Source organism: Amphiura filiformis, chromosome 4, assembly GCF_039555335.1.
Source record: "Amphiura filiformis chromosome 4, Afil_fr2py, whole genome shotgun sequence".
Classification (NCBI taxonomy): domain Eukaryota; kingdom Metazoa; phylum Echinodermata; class Ophiuroidea; order Amphilepidida; family Amphiuridae; genus Amphiura; species Amphiura filiformis.
The window spans coordinates 71,669,203-71,693,520 of NC_092631.1; the positions used below are offsets into that span (position 1 = coordinate 71,669,203).

The window sequence follows — 24,318 nt, forward strand, 5'->3', positions numbered from 1 at the left end:
CAGTTCCAAGTGATAATGGATAAGACATCCATATCCAAATTTAATATTATACTTGTTGTTTAATGTAACAAAATATCTAAACCTCTTACTATACTCTGTATACCTTCCTCAAGTCAGTCAAGTAAAATCAATCTGTTATGCTAGTTGGAGTCCTTTCTGAAAATATATACTTTTATATACTTCTCATCATTACATTTAGAGATACAATAAAAAACAATATGTAAATTACTGACTCAAGGAAGGTATACAGACTATAGACATTTCAAGTAGATCCAATAGCATGTTTGGAGGAAGTGGAATTAAAAAAAACACACCAAAAACAGATGGGTAACAATCATTTTGATACAGCCAGTACAATGATTATGATTTCATATTCAGCATGATTGTACTGGGTATCTATACCACTCTGCATTTGTCACTACTCACTACCAGTCAACCCACAATCAAATTGACCATCAACAGGCATGTTTCTACTTAAGCTCAAAATAAGAGTTGCTTGCGTATCTGAAGTACTGCAATTAGCTTACCATGCGTATCCAAAAGAGCTTAAAAATAATTTTGTAACCAGTAAGGTGTCTCAAGAGGTTTCTGAAGCTTTCCAATACAACTGCCAATCACGCACTGCATTTCTACAGTGGAAAATGCACAGGATCACATAACATGATGTATCTCATGAAGTAGTTAAATAGAAAAGCATAATTATATTGATGTCCCAAGCTTCTGCCGGTATCATACTAGGCAATTGTAATGAGTGTAGCTTTTTTTCATTGCTTGATCGGAAAAGCAACCACCTACATATTGATCAGAAGTAGCAAGCATCAAATCGCAACCAGTTGACTTCACAGCAACTTTTTAGCCATAATCGCTAGCCACCGACAGCATTTTAAAATCCTACCAGTGCTTGATCACTAGTTATTTTTTGGTGAATGCTGGGATTGCTATTATAATATGGGCATTATACCGAATCATGGCAGCTATAATCCACTCCCAGTGGATTACATTTAAAGAATAAATTATAGGAATTTTTTTGCTTTTTCTATTCTCTTTAGTGAAGATTGGCAGGTCCAGTATTTTGCATAGTGGTTGCCGGTGCAACCAGTATACTATTATAAATTATTGGACCCGCCTATATAATAGAGGATTATAAAACAAAAATTCCTATCGTTTATTGTCATTCTTATTTAATTTTTTATGAAAATATAGATTTTGAGGGAAATTTGTGTGTACACAATATTTTCAGTGCCACTATTGGAACTAACCCACCCCTACAAAATAATTGGCACATCCACAATGACACAGGGTTGTCTAGCTAGAGTTTGTAAGCTAGACAACCCCCACTGATATTGAGGTTTACTGTTTTATGTCAAGTCTACCCATCTTAAATTATGCCGCTGAACTGGCACTGTTATGTGTACACCACCTTTAGAATTCCGCCATCACTTTATTGAGAATATCAAGGGCTATGTTGCAGTGCTGCTTTTGGAAGATGAGAGCTGGTCTGAATCGAATCGTCTCCTTGCCACATAAACCAATCAGAAGACCTGTAATCAAAATATATCAAAATGGAATTGGCAATTATGTGTCAGGATTGAATGGATACATAACTGATTTCAAAGTGACTTCAAAAATTAAAGGCTATTATAATTGATTCCATAATACATTGTAATGTTGGGAAAAGGTTAAAGGTCATTGGACCTCGACCATTGTCCATAATAGGTAACAGAATTAAGTATTATGATCTCTTCCTAAAAGCATAGTGTGGCGTCAGTGAGCCTGTCAATTGATATTAATACCTACACAAAAATGAAGGTTACTCCAAACGGTTGTGGAATGTATAATAGTGATATCCATAATGATGTGAATATATTTGAAATTATAGGAATATAGCTTTGCTAAGAGTAAGTGTAAAATAATCTCATCGGGTAATTTTTCCATATGAAAAATTGGGAGAACAGGAATGGAGCTGAAAAAAATATGCAGCTCCATCCAATTGGGCATTGCTATAAGTGTCTGTATGGACAAGAACCTCCAACATTCACTAAAAATATCAAATTATATCCTTACTGAAATTAAGATTCAATTTAAATCTGGTCAACCAGACATACCTAATTTGATGGACGAACAGACATTGCGACTGAAACCTAGCTGGGTTGTGATGCAAATGACCTTGAGTACCGGACACTTCTGGTATTGATGACAACCCAGCTGAAGACGGAAGGTTTCAGTCGCAACGTCGGTCCATCCGTCAAAAATAGGTATGTCTGGTTGACCAGATTTAAATTAAATCTTAATTTCAACATATCCAGATGAATGAGAGTCTACACAGTTTTATATCCTTACTGGGTTGCTTTTGATATTATCAGGGTTATGACACTTGAATTCAATCCCAGCTTAAAAAGTGAACATCATTTCATGGGGCATTTGGAGAGCTTTTAGCCTAAAATTTATGTATGTGCAGGGACAGCAATGCTTGCATACTATAGTGAAACTGACTTCTCTAATTTTGTTTGATTGACAGTTGCTAGGCTTGATCATACTTAGTTCCAGATCTTTGATTACAGATTATAATTGTCTAGCATTGTCTGCCTGTCTTATGTTGGAGAAATATGCAGGCAGCCCCATCAGGAATCGATCTTGTAGAGTAGTATGTTAGCACAATTTTGCATCTTACAAAAATGCAAATATCAGAGTGTTGATGTTTTTTGTTTTTGTTTTTTTGTTTTTTTTAGATTTACTGATTAAGCAAATCACAGATAGTGATATACACTCATGATTTACAAGCCCTATACACATATCTTAATTGCACATTTGCTTCTGGCATTATCTTCACCTGCTGTTAACACCAAGTCTGCATCAATAGCATTTTAAGTACCTGTATTTTTGACCTTGTGATAAAGCAAAGATCTGTAAAAATGTAATAATATGGTCATGGTTCTAACATTCAACTACGAGGCTGACATACCTTTATTTCTGGCAGTATTGACTACTTTGGCAGCTGTTGCTGGTGAGGTTCCATCAATGGCAATAAAAGTACCTGCCCCTCTAGCTCTGGCCAAATGTGATGGATACTTAGCCTATAAGAAAAGAAAACAGCGATTATTTAGACCCTCTAGTCTCATATATTTAATGATCTGTCAAATTATTTGACAAATTATCTGATTCTATTGCTATATTCAAAGAATACGGTGAACATGGCGAGGTCTGAGCACCATACATTTTAAATATGGTGGGAAACAATTCATTTCCATCGTAGCAGTACTTTTGAACAAGATTATCAGAGATAGGAAAAGTGCCCATCAGATTCCTTTCAAAAGAAAGTGATTGAATTATATAGCATTAGAGGGATAATTAAGCATACTTTCCTTGGAAACTCTTATTATTAAATATCATGTGTTCTTTACAAGGCATCTTGATTAACCTCATCTCAAAACAAACGATTGAGTTACCTAATAGAGCAAGGATTTAGGCCTTTGGTGATGTAATTTTTACAATGTTGCAGCTGTTCATGTTCTTGGGAAAGCATAGTCAATGACTGAATATAAAAGGCCTATGTAAGTTTCATTTCAAATGCTAAAGAGGAACAATTGATGGTTTTCCTTTATTACGTAATAACATGTAATAGGTTAAGTTTAAAAGTAAATTAAATAATTCACATCTTTCAAAAGTAAAATCAAAATTCACATCATCCGTGCACTCATATTATCTCGCCTCGACTATGGTAACTCTCTCCTTGCTGGCACCACCAACATCAATTTATCCAAACTGCAGCGTATTCAAAATAGGGCGGTGCGTCTCATCTACTGACCTCAAACGTCGTGACCACATAACCCCATACATCAAGGACTTACATTGGTTACCCTTCAGGGAGCGTGTCAACTTCAAGATCCTCACCATCATATATCAATGTGTCAATGACACAGCTCCACTCTACCTTCAATCTGGAATTCATTCTTAAACCACATCTCTTGTATAGGCGCAATATAAATCTATATATGTATGTATGTATGTAAATAGTGCAAAGTTGACCAGTGTTCAGATGCTAGCATCATTGGCCTACACTAGCATTATGGCGTCCGACAACATTGGGCCCATACCCAGGTTTGATTGGGAATACAAATTAATGATGAAGATTTGATAAGAGCTAGCCAGGCTGCTGAGTCAGATGAAGATCTCATCCAAGCTAGTCAGGCGGCAGAGTCCATTTTGGAGGACAACTTTGTTGAGGAAAACAAACAGTTTGTAGAAAAAAACAGACCATGAGGAACTAACAAACCTCCACAAGTCAGTGTTACCAACCAAAACTAAAGCGATTGGGCCTACCCCAGTTCGAGAAGTGGCTCGAGTGGAGAAATAAGAAAGCAGCCAAAGAACACAAGAGTTTCATCAATCAATCTCTACTTTCCATGACTATGGATGAGATCAATTATTCTTTAAGTCAATTTGTATGTGAGGCCAAAAAGCAAAATGGCAAGGAGTATCCTGGGGCTACAACATACCAGATGGTCACTAGTATTCAGAAGTATTTCAAGATCAACAACATAAATCACAAACTGCTAAGCGACCCATCCTTTAAAGAACTGCAGCTCACACTGGATACCAAAATGAAGAGAAAGCCCCAAGATGGCGTAAATAAACCACCCAAACCAATACCCGCCAAGAAAGAAGAAGATCTATGGGAGAATGGGATGCTGGTATCAGACAACCCCAGGCAACAGCACAATACATTGGTATATCGCTCATTCTACAAAATCCGGTGCCAATAGCCTTTTTTCCATTCTTTGGTCCACAAAAACTTTGTCGAGCATTTAGGGCATCAAATATGTTGTTTTTCTGGTAGAACTCAGCGAGATCTACGGACATATATAGTTTTCCATACTTTAAATGCTTTCTTCAGCCTGATTAACCCTTGCAAAGGCTCAAAAATCGCTAAAAATGCGTTTCCACAGCTCAAGTGCCACATCTAACCCTGAATATTTTCTTTGAATAAATGCGATTTCTTTACATGTTTGTTGTTTTTTAATTAGATAACGCACCATCATATTGTTTATCAACATTATTTTTTAGTGATTAAAATGTCTTTGTGTAATTCTAAAATAAATTGCACTTTCCACCAAAACGCTGTGAGCTACGTTACCCCTTTTTAACACACGTCATTGGAAAGAAGTAAAACAGAGGTATCAATGTAATTTGCGGTTTTTGAAAGGAAACACTAAAAAAAAAAAAAAAATCACAGTAAAAATCGTGATGCTGTAGCATTTTTGGCATAGAAATGTTGTAAACATTGAAATTTCGACCGACCATGTTAAGATTGGTGAGCTACGTTACCAGGATTCTATAGTATGCACTTGTATTACATGTACTTCCTAATAATATGTGAAAGCTACCAGTGGTGAACCCCATTTATATTAGAATTAACCGACATAACGTTCTAACGTTCGCAAATCACATTAAAAACATTAAAAACCAGTGAACTACGTTACTGTGAGCTACGCTCATTTAAGCATCTTCAAAACTTCTATGAAATGGTGAAATCTGTTTTACATTTCACTCAAGTGATCTTTAATTTGCTTTTTATGACCTTGGATTGAGTAAAACCAGCCCATTTTATAGTCGGTAACGTAGCTCACATTACATTGAGTTTTAGTGTTAAAAACATCATGACTTCCTGAAAGAAAAATATGCAAGTGGTGTTGGCAATTTTTACATCTGAAAGTAGTGATACATTTACTTTTAAAAAACACAAAAAGCAGGTCTTTTTGAACAACTTTTATTTTTTCAATTTTTTTAGTGGATTGGCACCGGATTTTGTAGAATGAGCGATATCCTTGTGGCCTCCAGTTTATGTAAGATGGAGGTCAGAATTATGACCCATGACATATGGCCAGGTCCAACTTGACACGGATAGTGAGGATAATCATGTATTGAGGTACCACCAAAGCGTTAACAGCAAGACCAATCAAGGTGGAGTCAAGCACCGTTAGCTGAAACCAAAGAACATTGTCGCAGACTCCAATGAATCGCAGCCAGAAAGGTGCATCATAAATACATCTCAAAATGGTAAGTTTTCTTTTGTATTTTCATATCAATCTAGGTCCAGCAAACACAAAATATAACTTGGCGAAGCCGAGTTGTTTTACGCCAAAAATAATGGCGCTGTCAGAGGTAACCAAGCTATGGGTCTCCAGGCTGGAGTTAAAGGCTTCGTCAGTGGCCACACACATTGTCACACAGGAATAACCAGATTGCACCAAGCCAACGTTCCTTCCAAGATTATAAAAGAGTACAGTGGCCACGGCAGTAATGCCGTTGATGATTATAAGGAAACTAGCATTCAACAGAAAGCAATGGCAAGCAATATTTTGCAAGGAAGTATAGAGGTTAAGGTTTTGAAAATCAAAATTATTTGATATCAGGTTAAGAACATCCCTTGTATTCAGAATTTAAATCGATATGTTTGATGTGCTCTCATGTCCCAGAAAAAATACTTGTGCAAATATTGCTATCTGAGCCCTTAATTAAATGCTATGAGGTGACGAAATATTAATTTCCAAAAATATTTTGTGTTTGAACCAAAACAAAAACATGTTTGTCTACGTCCTTCAGGACAAACATGATGCCATACCAAGACGAGGGAATCGTCCTCCAAAGGTTGACGACAACATGAAGAACTCTCTTCAACAGATCGTGGATGAAAATCCATTGATGACGTTGGACGCCATCAACGCTGAACTTAGAAGGCGACTTCCTGACAAACCAGTAATATCACGCAGCACACTGGCTCGTTCACTGGATGGTATGCTTCTAACTCTGAAGCTAGCTGAAGATGTCCCTGAAGGTCGGAATGCCGAGCGGCGTGATCCATCAGAGGGCTGATTATGCCCAGTGGTTTCTGAGAGAAGGAGTTTTAGGCCACTGTATTTACATTGATGAGTGGGGGTACAATCTCTGGACAAGGAGAAGTTACAAGAAGAGCCCCAAGAGGCCAACCAGCCCTGAGGGTTGTCCACAACCAGGGTGAAAGAAACTGTAATTATACATTTGCCATTTCAAATGAAGTAGGTCTAGTCCACCACTCCATCAATCTTGGTACTACAACATTGGACAGCTTCCAGCAATTCATCGATGAAACCTCTGCTAATGCTGTATGTTCCTGGTGATTGCATTTGTGCTGCAGAGTGGATTAATGACAATCTTGGCAAAATATGCTAATAAGCTCATTAATATTCATAAATATTCAAATAATGCAACACAAAACTATACAGCACATGAGGCCACCATACCCTACATCCGTACCAAGTTTGAACTTGATCGGTGATTGCATTTAAGCTGAAGAGTGGATTAATGAATTTGCTTCCGCCCAGACAAACGAAGAAAGAAACAAAGAAACAAACAAACAGGCAAGGCAAACAACCATCTGGATGATAACATAAGCCCCGCATATATGTGGGGTCCAATAATTGATAGTTCGATCGCCTTTGAACAAAAGAAATACAATGGATAATAGAACAAAAGAAGAGGGCTAGATGTATATTGTGACATAGTATTCATCTTCCTTTGTATTTTATTGTTCTGACAAACATGAATCAAGTTCTTCCTGAAGTTCTACTTTTTCGTTTTTCTATTTTTTTTAAATGCTTTATTTTTCACTTCTTATTTTTATAAGATGAACCTATAATGACTATAGATTTACCTGCAGGTCTTCCAATCCTTTTATCAGAACATCGCTAGCTTCTCTTACAGTTGCTTCTAGATTATCTTTCTTGATAGTCTTTATCACAGCCTCTAATTGTAGTAATTTTGGTGGATCACCCATCCAAGTATTGAATACTCTGCTGCCCTGTATAAAAAACCAAACTCAAAATTAGTTATGTAAATTTGAAAATTATGACATTTTAATGGGGGCAAGAACATTTTACACGATGTTTTTGGCCAAAAAAATATTTTAGCCAATTACAATGCTAGTAATTGTTGTGTGTTTATTTTAAGTGTATAGTGCTTCATTATGTTAAGACAAAATATGATCTTACTTGCACCCTCTCATGAGCAACTAAAAACATATTTATTTTAGTTTTTCTGCTACAGCAGATGGCTATCCAATATTAATCCCAAGGGCTCGCCATAATCAAACAACTAGGGCCAGATTGGGACATTGAGGGGTACACATATGCACCCTCAGCTTTTAAAAATCTGACTGCATTTATTTGTACCGGTATTTACACTGCACAGAGGACTGACAGCTTAATGTCTCCATCTGAAGGATGGAGTACTATCATCATTCATATACCCAATTCTACATGTACCATGAAGGAGAGAGAGAATTTAATCTATGGGATGCTACAAACAAAATTCAGACTTTTTTCTCCATGCCAATAAGCCAGCAAATCATCACTGCTGGGATCTCAATCACCGGAGACTGTAACCATGCTAATCACTATGCCAAACTCTCAACCATTTTCTTATTTCAAGCAAATACATACTGAGACACCTCAAACTCGCAACTAAAAAATTCTCATCTGCCATGGAAATGGAGGGACAGGTGTAGTCTACTAGGACTAATACATGGTCGGTTTGACCATTTTCACATGTTTTTCCAGTTTCAGTGCAATGTGTATAATGCTTTGCTAAAGTCCTTTTACACATTACGCATACTATCACCTGTCCAGCACATATTCTTTTGCACAAGGTCCTATAAGAAGTGCAGAGATTAATAGTGTGCTACGCACAGCCACAACGCTTAGATGTTGATCCACACGCTTCAGCACACTTTACAATTTGTTGCTGGCCACTACGGCCCATATCATTCCATAAACCAAACCACAACACACTAGCGCACACCCTAGACATTCCACAATAAACCATGGCAGCCAGAATCAGCTCCCCAAGTTTTGTATGTGTTACAACAAGACAATTTATAGCATAAGTTCCTTGTCCAGAGGAATTTTAAGCTAACTCAATTTTTACACAAGAGTGTATTAACCATCACCAGTGTTCGAACCTGTAACCTCTTGCACTATTATAGTTGAACACCTTACTAATTGAGCTAACTTGACTACAATGCACACACTTGACATCAAGCACACACAAGCAAGGACTATAATTAAAGACAGAATTAAAAAGACTAGTTTGTGTCTGGCGTCATCTGTCAATCAAACTCAAGCACGGTTGTTGACACCGACTTCAGACGCAAACTAGTATTTTTAATTCTGTCTTTTAAGACAAATGTTTAAAAACATTTAACCTACCATATCAGGTGCAAACTCATCCTTGAAGTAATATCCACCTGTCAACATCTTCTTACTGAATGTCACAAAATCTGGTGGCTCCTCAAGGTTCCATGCTTCATGAGCCCAGAATGTCCCTGTTGCTAAGCAACCAGTCTGTACCTCATCAACAATGAAAGCTGTGCCAGTCTAATTAAAGCAAGAAAAAATAAGACATTAAGTTAAGAAATTATCATGTAGCTTACATAAAATATATTGATATGTGTGCATAATTTCTCAAATAAGGGCCAACATATATTTCTATGTTTTTTGCGCGTTTCGCTCTTAAGACAAATAGGCCATTTTCCCTTCAAGCAAATTTGCACAGTAGCAATAAAATGTCAAGGAAAAGAACAAAGTTGCAAAACATGGCTAATCAATCCACATGTACATACATACATTTACATGTAGCAAAGGCTTATGGGATTTGGCAAAAAGGTGAACTACATGGAAAATCTCAGCAGAGAACCAAGATCTCAACACAGAATGGAAAATGCAGCATTTTATGCAACAACGACAACAACAACAAAAAACACAAGAAACATCAAGACTGTATACTGACCCCAAGATATGCTACAGTAATGTAAAAGTTTGTGAAATGCTGTGAACAATTTGTGTCAGGTATTCTAACCATCTGCCAAGATTGACAAAGATTTACGTTTTTTATTCAGATTTGTCATGTATTTCTCAAGCCGCAAAATTTGAAAAACCCTTAACACTTAAGGCCAGAGTAATGGAAGACACATTCGTCCACGCCCGAATTTGAGATTTCTTGATTTTTATCAACACTAAGATGTATTCTTTCACTTGAAACTGATAAAATACAACTTGTTAATAACTCTAAAAAGTCACATGGCTCAAGACAGCTTAGTAAATTGGCGGGAAATAATGAGTCAGAAAATGTGAATGCGAAAATATTGTGATTCGCAGCGATTCGCGGTAGCGTGACGCGGGCGCAACTCGGCGCGTATGTCCAACGCGGGCAAGGCGCATTCGGTATGTTTTTAACGCCGGCAAATGCGGTGTAAACAAAACACAAATTTGCAGTCAAAATGCCACTTAGATTTTTCAATTATGTTGAATTTTGGCAGACTAAAAGCAGACATTATAAATTCATTGTTGCAAAAAGATGCATATTAAGACCATGCACCAGGTACAGCTTTTACAAGCGTGAAAGTCTTGCCGTTTTAAAATATAAGGACATTTTGTGCACAATTTTGACATTTTTTACTAAAAGCGTCGATTTCTCATAGTTCACTTTTGACAATATTGCACGAAGGTGACAAGATAACTCGAAAAATATGCAAGCAAAAGGTAAACTTTTTGCACTATCGTTTAGAGTACATCAAAGTCTAGGGAAGGTTTTATCATTTTTTCAAAATATTTGTTTTAAACAAAAATATACACCATTATGTGCAATTTTTAGCTGAATAGAATGACAAAATTGCTTTTTTCACATGTTTTTTTCAATATTTCAAAAAAGAGGCGAATTTCAAAAAATAAAAAACCTTCCCTAAGTTCATGTCTCTTCTTCATTAAAAGCTAACTGATTTTTTTTTACTCGAACTGATTTTTTTTTTAAGTTGTCACAAAAAATTGGGGTAAAAAGCGATTTTTTTGTGATTTTATCAAAAACTCAAGATTTTTTTTAAAATCTGCCGTCACCATCGGATTCTTTGCCTTTTCTCCTTACCAAAAATGTATAGTTTTATATACTTTGGAGATACAATTCAGAAATAATGATGCTCGAAAAGGTCCATATTCTCTCCCATTACTCTGCCCTTAATCTAAGGGTACACAGTATTACAATTCTGGAGGTATATTTTACAATATTCCAAAGATACAGAAAAGAAACACATACGTACGGGCAAACTAAAAGTTGAGAGGTTTGGAAAGAAGCATGTACATTAAGCTTACCTCTTTACATATTTTCTGGAGTTGCTTGAAGAAATTGACAGAGGCATGATTATCACCTCCTTCACCCTGGATGGGTTCAACAATGAGTGCTGCTACAGGCTTACCAGATGCTTTTCTTCCCTGAATGATCTGCAGCACCTAAATATTATAAAATAGAATACAAACAAAGTCCACTTATTGAAAGTGTGGTTTAAAAATATCACCGAATAAATTAGGTAGTTTTATAAAATACGCTATTTGTGGAAGAATATTGTGCCAGCAAAACACCCACCCTAAATAATAAAACACCAGAGGACTAATGACCCTTTGGAATATTGATCTGTAACTGCATGCTTTAAGAAACTATACTGTGACAAAAGTTGAACGAGTATAGCAATGTTGTCTCTTCAAATCACAGAACAACTGGCACTTGTTAATAATAGGTGATTTTCAAGACCATTTCTCTTTTGTTCTCGTATTAATATATGGGTGGAACACAATTACGATAAACATTGTTTTAAGGGAAGCCATACCTGTTCTAGACACCTATCCTCCTCAGCCTTATTTTCTTTGGTAAATTGGTCCAGTGGATAACGTAATATTGGGAATGGTGCCATAGGGAAGTCCATGGTTGGCAAGTCTAATCTTTGGATGTACTTGGAATGTGTCAGGGAGAGGCAAGCTGCAAAAGAAAATATAGTTACAATTTCATTGTTTTCAATTTCACATATTCAGTACCGTAAAAACACGATAGTTAGCATATTTGCTTACTATCGAGCACTTTTAAAACATGCAAACATGCAGAGCCCCATCCACAAAAGTGTAAAGGGCTTTGAGCAAATCATCAATACACATAGCTATATACCAACAAGTAAACCTGCAAATTTGCATTAGCTCAGTTGGAAAAGCGCCGCACTATGGTACAACTTCATGTTTTCAAAAGCGCTTGATAGTACACACATATGCTAACTATCAAGTTTTTACGGTATATTGCTATTTTTGCACATGTGTGTTTTTGTGTCACAGGACAAAAATAACAGAACTTAGTCATTTCTTTTCCCAGGAGGACATGAGGTAGAATTAGAAAAACCCTGCTCAACATGCTAGCTGACTAGCTTGTCTATTTTTTGTATTAACCATTTTTTATGTCTTTTGCTGTTCTTTGTAATGATTTTTTATGAAATAAATTTATTAATTAAATAAAATACACTTGAAGCAATAGTTAATATTTGCTGAGGCGGATGCCCTCAATTCAATTTAACATGATTGTAAGGTTCCTTAATAAACTAACATACCCTGTAAAAATATTTATGGCAAAATCTGAGATTTTTAATAAAATGATGTGACCCGTCATTTTATTCAAAATATCTAAATGTTAGATGAAAATGTATGCGATGTTCATAACACTCTAGGTACATGCCGTATGGGCTTGTCACAACACATCAAAATAATCAACCTTGGTCACAATAACGGAGCGACCCGCATTGGCGGCATAGGCGCTTATATAGCAACTTTTTTCAATTTCCTTCATTTGTTTGGCTCAAAAAGGGACATATCTGACAGTGAAAACTAGCATTTTTTGGAAGAGAAAAAATCAATTTCTTGGGGAAATTTTACAATATTGCTTCAAAGGACACTTGAAGAAGGAATTACTTGACATATTTAACAAAAAAGCTTGAGTTGCTATCATCAAATTGAACTACATGTGTTTATTGAAATGCTTACTGACCCATCTGTGGAGCACAAAACACTGGGAAAATAAATTTGTAAACAATATCCCTGAATGCTGATTTTGAAATCTTACACAATTTGCCTCACACAATATATTGTTATGTATTCTTTGTTACTCACCCATTGTCCGACCATGAAATCCACCATCAAATGACAGGACACTGTATGGAGGGCAGCCAGGTTCCTGTACAATGAATATACAGTGGCAAGGTCATAATCATGTTTTTAAACCATCAACAAAAAGGCTCACTATAATTCCTATCAATAATGCTGTGCATGTCTGTTGTAGAAGCCATTGAAAATTGTACATTATATGAATGAAAGCCCTATTGCAAATCATTGTGCAATACATGCAGTCTGCAGTTCCAATGCTATCAAATACTGTGTTTTGGGGAATTCATGGTTATAGCTGTGGTAAATTTTGTTCAGCTTATATAAGGCTTATTCAGCTTTTGTTACTGCGCGCATCAATAAAGTCCTAAATTCACATAAGCCTGCACCAGTCACGCATTACACAACGCACAACTAGCATAGATTACTGCGCTCAACTGCGTGTATGTCATTCTATATCAATACACAGTGTTATGGGTCTTAATTGTTTTGCCTTATATAATCCGAACAAACTTTAGAGACAAGCTATTCACATTTTATTTTCTACTTTGAGTTATCTTGCAAAATTTGCTAAAACTGCATTGCTCCATGAAGTTGCTTTGCGGTTAAGCCTCTTACTTTCAAGACAGTGGATATTTGGTTTGTACCAAAGTGCAGTACATGTAGTATCATTACTTTGTTACTGGTAACATACTAACATTGCATTTGCCTTGATATGATGTTATACAAATTATACGTATCTAAATTTGAAAGAACTTTTATGAAAAAACACCTAAAGACCTCAATCATCTGTAACACAAACCCTTGTTCTTCAACCAATCATTCTTGTCCAGAGGATGATTTAAGCACTTCCCAGCACTCCACTGGGGTCAACTTGCGGTTAGCAGCTGTGTGAGTGAACATGACACCACTGCCCGGGTCCACTGCATAAACGTGTATGGTTAAATTTGAATTTGGACTGATATATTTACAATAAAAACACATTCAAAATGTCGGTCGATTTCACATTTTATGTTATCTACAGAAGGTGTGAATTATCCTTCATGCATACATCACTTTAGATCTGAAATCGACTAAGTAATAATGACACACGGGCAATTCTAAAACAATATCTTTTGCACAGACTTCAATGGGATTTGAGAAGTAAAGTGGCAGTTGAAACTTGCGTGATAACACTTTTACAGTGCATGATGGGGCTTCCTTAAATCATCCTCTGATTCTTGTCGGATCTACACAAAATTTGGTGATCAAGCATTTCCTAAAATTGCACCTCATGAGAGACTCACCAAACATCAACATTTTTAATTCAGACTTAAAGGCATCTCTCTTTTCAAATGTTGATTTACTGTATATTCATTTGATCCATATCTTCATGTTATTGATATTATGTTCATGTTTCTTTTGTTTGCCAACATTTCCTGGCTATCTGTAAAAGCGCTAAATGAAACTGTTATGTTAAGCATGACCCATCATTATGTTAAGTACAAAGATGGATTCCCTACAAATAGAAAAACCAATATATTTACCTTATTTAACATACATGTTTCTATGTCTTCTGCTGTTGCTGGCCCACCTCTTTCTCTTTGCTGTAAAATATCAAGGTTATGAAATTTCATAATGCTCCAACTGTTTCAACATCATAACATAAATGATGATCGTCTGAATACTGCACCCACTAAAATTAAATCTATAATTTCTAAAGTAACTTTCCAACAATTCCATTGCCATTTACCTGTTATCGTTTTAACAATCACACCAAATCACAATAATTATAAGGTTTAATTATTTTATCTTACCCTATACCAAAGGAATGCTTGTTTCATGGCATTTTCATTGGAGCAGGCACCACACATCATAGTCTGAACTCTCTTTAATCCTTTTGGAGCAACCTGTAACAAAGAAACGTTATCATTGTGATTTTTTTTCCATACAGACAAATACCAGAAAACTATAAACCAATCCTTTGGATAATACTGACTATAGAGGTGATGTTATCTTCTTTCTATGGCTGTCTTGTCAGAAGGGATTTTTCTCTAAATTTCCTACACGACCAACTGTAATACAATGCATGTTTTTCCACCTCACGTGTCAATGTGAGACAAAGTAGCAGCAGAAGCATTTCTAAGTAGATTGAAGAAATTTACTCTTATCCTCAGTAGATTCTAAATGTCTGTATAAAAACATATCCACTAATGTCCTAAATCATTTCTTACTATGTATCTCTGACAGTGACAGATCTGTAACCGGATATCGCAAAATATGACACAGCCACTAACTTCAAATCATATAGCTTACAAAAGAATGTATATTCCAGATCAAAGGTCAGAGGCAAATCCTTCATTACTAGTGACAGCTTCAGACTTACTGTTAAAAGTACTCTGTCTAATGTATCAGGATAGTCCCCTGTAGGTTTCATCCCAAGCGCTGGTCTGTTGGCAAATATAGCCTGGTAATGGAAATCACCAAAAATAAAACAAAACATTAATTAGACTCATATACATGTGACAGTTTCTACAGATGAACAATTGCAATGAAGTCCTCCGTCTATCGAGATAGAAGGCATATATCTTTGAGAGTTAAATTTCACTTGACTTTCATAAACCATATTTAATTTGGATCAACAAAACTAAAGAATGTCTTCTCCAACATGAAAAATGTTACTGAGGTTGAAGTCAATTTAGAATTATTGTTACTACAGGTATTTTTAATCTTGATTAAGTGTAGAACTCACTGCAAGGGAACATTAGCAGGGTTTGAACCAGCATCTAGTAGTATGCGAGATACCGTTCTAGAGCTCTAAGCAAAAAGGTAAAAGCTGGTTGGCCAGTTTTTTTGGCCACACATGGGTCAGAAAAGTAGCTTCTATGTTGAATATTGGTATCAGTGTAACAACATTGAGATCACATACATACCAAGTTAGCCGGATCTTTGACAACATCAAGGATTGCTGGATGGTTGTAGCCTACATAAAACACAAATCAAAAATTAGACTAAATATTTTAAATACAGAAACCCCTATATTATTTGGCCATGATGGGACCAAGCATTGACTGGTGTAATTCTGCACAGACTATTCAAAGTGCTAAAATTGAGAGAACAAGAAATTACTTCGTACATCATTTAATTTTTGTGTGTCGGATTGTTGGGATTTAATAATGAGCACACAGTCACATCTAATTAGGGGTAAGAAAGACATTCAAAAGAGCCTGCAATTAATGCAATTAATGCCACCAATAACATAAGTAACCTTAGAGAAATTTTGCAATGATGGATTTTTCTGCATGTTGGTTCCTGCTGTGGTGATAACATGTTGCAATCTCTTGAGAGTCATACACAAAAGCAGATAGAAGCATGGACATAATAGGAGGCATAGGAAAAGTGTGAGAGATAGGTAATGAGAGAAAGAAAGAGAGAGTTTATGAAAGAAATGGGATTCAACAACTCTTCCTATACCTTTGTACAGGAGCTTGATAATCCATGAAGAATCTACAGTCTGGTAGCGTATACATGAGCAAGGTTACGCATACGCGATGCACGTGATCGTGTAAAACTTGTCATGCCTGGAACTTATGAGAAAACACTCTTTCATGTTGGAGGCAGCAGCTAAATCATTACCACCTTATTCTTTAGTTTTATTGCTGATATCAACAGAAAAATCACCTATCTTCTTGTAAGGATGAGTGGCAATGACAAACGAACATTTCGAATGAAAGAATCATGTGAACTAGACGAATTAGACGGTGCATCCGGCGCATCCGGTGGTAAACCACACAGACGATGTGGACGCATCGTTGTTAAACGGTGAGGAACAACGGTGAAACATGATTGAATCCCTAAGGGAGAGACAGCAAGAGAAATCAGAAACATACCAAAGATAGATCACGGAAAGAGCAAGGAGATAGAGAATCGGCAATTTGATTCAATTAACGTGACACAATTTGAAAACAATTCACTGCCAATGATAAAAAATTCTAACCAATTCTGAACATTCTGCAACTGTCCACTGTTTTTGTGTATCCCCTGATATACATGGCATTTATGTCATGTGTGCATCACTGATTCAGTGTGTTTAAAACACACACAAACCCAGACATTAGGGGTAACAGAGACAGACAAACAAGTCTGCAATTTAATGTCACCAACAACGTGACAAAGTCTTTGAGAAATCAATCTTATTCTTTGCCAATGATGGATTTAGAAAGGTTTGGTATTTTCTTGTTGGTGGTGACAGCATACACAAAACAGAAAGAAGTATGGACATTACATGACACAGAGCAAGAAAGAGAGAGAGAGTGCTCGAGTGAGGAAAAGAAAGAAAAAAGAAACCAAGAGTGTGTGAAAGAAATAGGAGGGAGAGACAGCAAGAGAAATAAAAATATAGGAAATATATATCACCGAAATAGCAAGAAGACAAAAATCGGCAATTTGATTCAATTAATGTGACACAATTTGAAAACAAATTCACAGCCATTAAAAAAATTCTGAAGATGCAGTTTATACAATAAGGCTTCAATAAATATTGCTCCACAAAGCAAGAGCTTCCGGAAAGTGCAATTATTAATGAAGAAATAAATATGATAAATAATTGTAATACACCAGGCACAAAAAGAAACTCGTCAGTTATATTCATCCTTGCTGTTCAATAACTTAATAATTTTGGATTATTCTGAAATATACATTTTGTTAATTGGACTTTTCTTTCTCATTTGACACCCTGTTCGTGAACATTGAGTAAGAATTGACCAAGATATGCGCCTCCAAACTCTCAAACCCCAAAATGAAAAGTTGCAATTTTAACGATTCAATTGTGCCTGTTACACTGTGTGCTTTATTGATTGGCCCCTGGTGCTTGTGTGCAATACAACAATGTGTTCCCATTGAAAATGCAACTTTTGATTTTGGGGTTTGAGGCTTTGAAGGCGAATACATACCTGCCAACATTGAAAACCTGGAAAACAGAGTACATGGCGAACGAGGCGCATGAAAGCTGGCAGTAGTATCGCCTCTGGCTGGGGGTCCAGGGGCCGCTTAAGGGCCCTTGGTGGGGTCCAGGGGCAAAGCCCCGGTGGGGGTTGAGGGGGCAGAGCCCCCCCAAAGCTAGAGGGTTTCTACACTGTGGTTTCTACACTGTAAAAACCCTTATAAGCCCCTTCACATTAGGCACATTTTATAGAAAAACAACAAGGTGAAAATGAAGCCCTAGGCTTTTTATACACTTTGAGGAGGATTTATACTCCATATCTAGCAACAATTTCAACACATATTTGATGACTACAACCTTTGAAAAAATGTGAAAAACATTCTGGGACCTGTTTTTATAAGTTTGAAAAATATGCTTCCTTCACACAGAAAATGTGCTTTTAAAAATGCAGTTTCCTATACTTTTGTACATAACGATCATTCGTTGAAGCGATTTTTTGGCTTTATAACAAGGCCTACGTGACTGATAGGACATTGATATGATGCACAATACAAAGGTGAAAATTTAAAAAAAAAAAAAAACATTTTTCTTAATTTTTCAAAGTTTTTGGCAACTTGAGAACCTCTAGACCTATTCTGAAGGTTGCATTTGAGGAGGATTTATACTCCATATCTGGCAACAATTTCAACACATATTTGATGACTGCAACCTTTGAAAAAAATGTGAAAAAAACATTCTGGGACTTGTTTTTACAAGTTTGAAAAATATGCTTCCTTCACATAGAAAATGTGCTTTTAAAAATGCAGTTTCCTATACTTTTGTACATAACGATCATTCGTTGAAGTGATTTTTGGCTTTATAACAGGGCCTACGTGACTGATAGGACACTGATATGATGCACAATAAAAAGTTAAAAATTCAAAAAAAAAAAACATTTAACAAAAAACATGTCAAAGTTTTTGTTGACTTTGGAGAAACACTAGACGTATTCTGAAGTGCTAGGATCATTTACAGATGATTTGAAAAAAAAATGGAAAACATTACAAAAAAATTACAGTTTGTTATCTTTAATATGGAAACCACTAACTAATGTTTACCTCTTCATCTATCACAATATTATACATGCATTGGTTTTCCATGCATTTTATAATATGTGCTAGATGAAGAGGTAAACATTAGTTAGTGGTTTGCATATTAAGGATAACAAACTAATTTTTTTTGTAATTTTTTTCCATTTTCCAAATTAACTGTGAATGATCCTAGCACTTCAGAATAGGTCCAGTGGTTCTCCAAAGTCGCCGAAAACTTTGGAAAAGAAGTTTTTTTAAATTTTTTTTTCTCAGAAAATCGGAGTACTCCGATTTTCGGGGGTTTAAAACTCGGGAAATCGGAGTAACTCCGCGAAAATCGGAGTAGTTGGCAGGTATGCGAATATCTTGGTCAATTCTTGTTTGTTTTTCACAAATAGGGTGTCAAATGAGAAAGCAAAGTCCAATGAATAAAATGTATATTTCAGAATAATCCAAAATTATCAAGTTATTGAACAGCAAGGATGAATATAACTGACAAGTTTCTTTTTGTGCCTGGTGTACATGTTCAAAGCATATACAATAAATACAATTTGATGAGAGTACATATTGCGATCGCTTACTTGCCAAAAAATATTTGCTGTGAGCATAATGGTGCATCATTTTCTCAACATTGGACACTTAATAGGTTTGAATTGTGCTATTCCAGGTGAAATCCATACACCCCTGTGGAAGGCATGACCTTAATCTCCCACAAAGAAGGTGTAGATTTCAAATGGAGTCACCTATTCAGGTAACCCCATTTAAAATTCACACTCCCTGTGTGTGCCATTAAGGTTATGTCTTCCACAGGGGGTGTATAGATTTCAGATGGAATAGCCCAGCTACTTCTATTGCCAACTCACCTATGGGTATGGACGCTATGTGTGTAAAGGCATCAAGTAAGACATTGCCATCTGCATCTACAAGGTAATTACCAAGGCTCTTTTCAAAATCTACAAAGTACTGCACTGCACCAACATTCTGAAAGCATACATGCAACAAAATGGTAAATAGACATTACATGATTAGTTATAATTTATTCTACATGTCTCACTCTGCGTAGCTGGACAATTTCAAGGGAGATGTTCGAGAACTATTCAGCTTAGCCGCTCCAAAAGGATGTATTCCCATCTAACATAAAACATTTGACAGAAAACATTTAAATGTTGGATTACACTAGAATTACGTAGGTCATAATTAAGGTGGCCCCACACAAAGGTGTGCAAATAACAAAGATTTGTAAATAATATGCAATATGCAAATAAGGTCATTAATATTCACAAATACCAATAAATGGTGTGGTGTAAAATGTTTTGATAACATTCAGAAACATTTTTTTGAAAACTTGTTGCAAAACATTCTAAGGGGCTGTGCAATAATTATGAGCCCTGGGGAGGGTAAAATTGGGGGGCAAGCAATTTTTTTGGCAAGCCGAGAGGGGGGGCAAGCGATTTTTGGCATACATTCTTCGGGCGCCTTTTAACTAAAGCGCTCGCAACATGTATATAGACCATTTAAAGTTTGCAAATTGGGATCCCAAAAAATTGGCATGTGCAAGGGGGGGGGGGCAAAGATTCTTTGGCGGGCCGAGAGGGGGGGGGGAGGCAAGCGATATTTGGCGGGCCGAGGGGGCAAGTGATTTTTGGCGAGCCGTTTGGAAATTTTACCCCCGGGGGGCTCTTAATTATTGCATAGCCCCTAACAATATGTCTAAATGGTATGTAGCAGATGTGTATGACTCTTAAGCTATAAAGCCTTTTGTGGCGACTGTTTGGATTAAGTTCTACAATCTTTCTCAGAGAGAAGGGTATGGTTCTTTATTTATATGGTACATATAGCTGATAAACCACTGTTTTTAAAAATCATAAAATATCAGTGCTTATAGAAATAATTATTTATTGCTTATAGTGTAACCATTTGAAATCACTGCGTTTATGACATCCGTTTCCAAGCCAGCTGCATATTTCAGCTGAAACCTTACTTGGTTATTTGTAGTACTAACCAATTAAATATATTATGGCAGCAGAGAGAGAATTACTTTTTCTTCTTTGATTCTCCTGTATACGACATGAAATTATATAATATGCATTCATAATTCTTTTAAAAAATATTCTTTTAAAATTTTTTCTTGCAACATTGTATGTTCTATCCCGGCAAACACAAAATGCTTTACAGAAAACGTTTAAATGTCAGAATATATAATGAGTATATAACATTATACAAAGAGTACGAAAACAAATTAACTGCAAAACAATTTAACATAATTTTATTTCAAGTGTTGACAAAATATTTTGCAATGTTTGCCAATGTTTGTATAATAATATTTAAACATTTTTTAAAATGTTATTGTAGCGCTTTTTCATATAAAATGTTTGAAAAACATTTTTATGACTTTTTCATAACCTGACATTTAAATGTTATAAAAACTTTTAAACCAAAACATGTTTACATTTTCAGGCATGACAAAACAGGAAAATTCTGAAAAAGTGCTTCATATGTAGCAAATGTGGCAAACATTCTCCAAAACGAGCTAAAAATAAATTAATAAAAATAAATAAAAATGTGGACATTTGGACAATAAAAAAGCAGGAATTCCTGCTTAGGCAGGATAATTCTTATGCCAGCATTTTTTTTTGATACGATTTTTCTACTTAATAGACTTACGCAGCAGAGAGATTTAATTTTAAGAAAGGATTGGAAATTTATATATTTTTACATTGTATTTAATTTTTTTAATAATTTGCTGCTTTGCACATGCTTAAATTATTCTATTATAAAGATAGTAGAAACAAAGCCCTGAGGTAACATCTTGAAAATCTCCATAGGACACTGAACTTGCTCTTTGATGATGAGTTTATGCTAATGACATATCACTACACCTGCTGCACTACTGTAAAAATGGGAATTTTTGTGCGCTTAATTTGTTGCGCTTTGCCAATTTTTAACAGTTTCAATTGTTTTTAAATTTACTATTCTAAGCTTCCATCCATTGAACTATATACAAAAGGAATACATTTATGCATTGTTATTTTCGTAGCAGCTGGTTGGAATGTGAAAAGTACAAAAATAAATGTCACTCAAATATTTCCACATTTACAGTACTAGCTCTATGAATAAAATATGTGTTTGCAGACTTCTTCAAATTGAGTCCTTATGGCTCTATAAATGAATAAGCTAAGTGGAGCTTTACTTCATTTCCCAGAGCAGCTAACATGCAAAAAAGAGTGCAGATATTTAGATTTATATAGGACAATAAATTGAGGACAACAAACTCAGACTTCATCCATAAACAATACAATATGGATTGGGTTTTACAATATATTTAGGCTTGTCTCAAAGGTTTGTCTCAAAGTTCGCGCGCGCATTTGTAAAATCGCGAGATTTGGAAAAAAAGAAATGCGGAATTTTTTTTTATTTTTTTAAGTTTTTCAGGGAAAATTCGGCAAAAATCAAGATTTTTTTCTCAAAATACCTTTTAAAAAATCGGGAATAAAAAAAAATTGCATGCATTTGTTTTCAAACCACTCATGAGCTTTGGCCTTATCATACATAACGAAACTGAACTACCATCCTATTTCCTGGGTCTCTTAATAAAGACTTGATGAGTTGTTTCAGGACAAAAAGTGTACCCTGGCATTGTGATTTTTGTTATCAAAGGGCTACAGAAGACAAGTAGCAGATCTGAAAAAACCTGTAACCCATTTATTTTCACCATTTTGTGTGTTTGTGTGCATGGGGAGTACATCGGTTTTACTTTGCATCAAAGTATCTAAACTGTATACCATACCTGCCAACCCTAAAACCTCACATATAGGGACAAAAGGGAGACAAAAATCTGAAAATAGGGACATTCCTGAATCTCCTATACATTACTACAGTCATATTCTGGCAAAAATAGGGACACGTGGTAAAATCGCTCTCTTTTATGCTTTTTGTTTCAGTAAAAATAGGGACAGTTGGCAGGTATGGTATACTGATCTCTCAAAATACTATTAAGAATTGCCATATGGAAGGGTGGTTACCAAAGCCTTTGAGGTTAATTCAGTTATCCATTATGCCCTCCCCACCCCCACCCCCTTTGGATAACTACCCCTGTACAGTTGTACCTTTTCTTGACCTGATGCCAAAGAAGTATACATGTACAAATGCCCAACTGAAAGTCTCAGCCTCACTATGGCAATTTAATTTCTACACACCCTATACACAAACCCATTCACACCAACTCCTCATCATCATTTTCTCTCCTGTGACAGAATTTTCACGGCCAATTTCTCCTGCCGAATTGATTGAATTGACGATGAATATCAATATCAGCTGCTGTCTATGTCAATAATGAGTACCCTATGCAGGAACTCAACCAGTTATTGAACTGCAAACATGGGAGGGTTCATGGGCAAAGCATTATTTATATGATGGAATGTTGCATTTATAAAATTCACTCCAGCCCCAGCTAATCAAATTATTTATTTACCCAAATTATTTTTCCTGACTTTATTTCTTAATTAATATTTTCATAATTTTCACAATTAAATAGAGTAGTTAATTCTTCCAATGTAGAAATATTGAGCACGTGAAATGTCAAGCGATGCCAGATTTCTTGATACATGTAGTCTGCACTTTATTAAAAATTCATGAAATACTTATTGCAGACAATTTAACAAACCTGACCATTTTGTGAATTGTATCTTCCTTACAGCTGTTCAAGACAAAAATTCACCTAAATATTGTAGCCAAGTACATCCCTGGGTCCCATATATATTCTATGTCACCTTAATTTCAATTTCTATCTGTGACATTTTAACGTAACATAAGGTACAACAACTAAGAGAGGGATTTATGACAGAGAAGGTGCATGACAATGCATTAAATGAGTTGTAAAACCGCTTTTAGCATCAGACAAGCACACCACTTCACACAATAAATGTAGCATGAATCTGGTCCCCTCTAAATGCCATGACATCAAGCCAAATAAGTCTTTAATATTGGACATAATCTATTTCCACTTTTGTTGCACTACAGTTGCCCTGTGGTGTACTGGAGTTATATTTTGACTGGTGTGCTGCTCTGCTCAAGCTTCAAAACCCAACATCATTTCTAATGGTAATTTTTAAATTTTTATTCAAAATATGGCTAACTTAAAATGCACACTACCCCTGTGGAAGATTTGGGAAATACCTTTGAAATGGAATGAACACATTAGGCAGCTCCATTTGAATTTCATACACCATCTGAGAAAGATTCAACCTGAATTTTCCATAGAGGGAGGGCGAGTTTCAAATGGAGCTGCATGTGTTCATTCCATTTGAAATTCCCCTGTGGAAGATATCTC

At 35.8% G+C, this 24,318-nt stretch overlaps 1 protein-coding gene across 1 annotated transcript in view; it reads right to left on the reverse strand.

Moving 5' to 3' along the window:
* Positions 1–1,143: 1,143 nt before the first annotated feature.
* LOC140151353 (4-aminobutyrate aminotransferase, mitochondrial-like) overlaps positions 1,144–24,318 on the reverse strand; it is a 41,552-nt gene continuing 18,377 nt past the window's right edge. Inside the window, exons 5-16 of the mRNA XM_072173663.1 lie at positions 19,853–19,970; positions 15,911–15,960; positions 15,364–15,444; positions 14,795–14,887; positions 14,525–14,584; positions 13,008–13,071; positions 11,690–11,838; positions 11,178–11,315; positions 9,243–9,410; positions 7,691–7,837; positions 2,963–3,074; positions 1,144–1,541 (exon numbers count right to left, since the gene is read on the reverse strand). Of these exons, the coding sequence (XP_072029764.1) occupies positions 1,423–1,541; positions 2,963–3,074; positions 7,691–7,837; positions 9,243–9,410; positions 11,178–11,315; positions 11,690–11,838; positions 13,008–13,071; positions 14,525–14,584; positions 14,795–14,887; positions 15,364–15,444; positions 15,911–15,960; positions 19,853–19,970 (1,299 nt within the window). The 3' untranslated portion in view covers positions 1,144–1,422. The remainder of the gene's footprint in view (positions 1,542–2,962; positions 3,075–7,690; positions 7,838–9,242; positions 9,411–11,177; positions 11,316–11,689; positions 11,839–13,007; positions 13,072–14,524; positions 14,585–14,794; positions 14,888–15,363; positions 15,445–15,910; positions 15,961–19,852; positions 19,971–24,318) is intronic.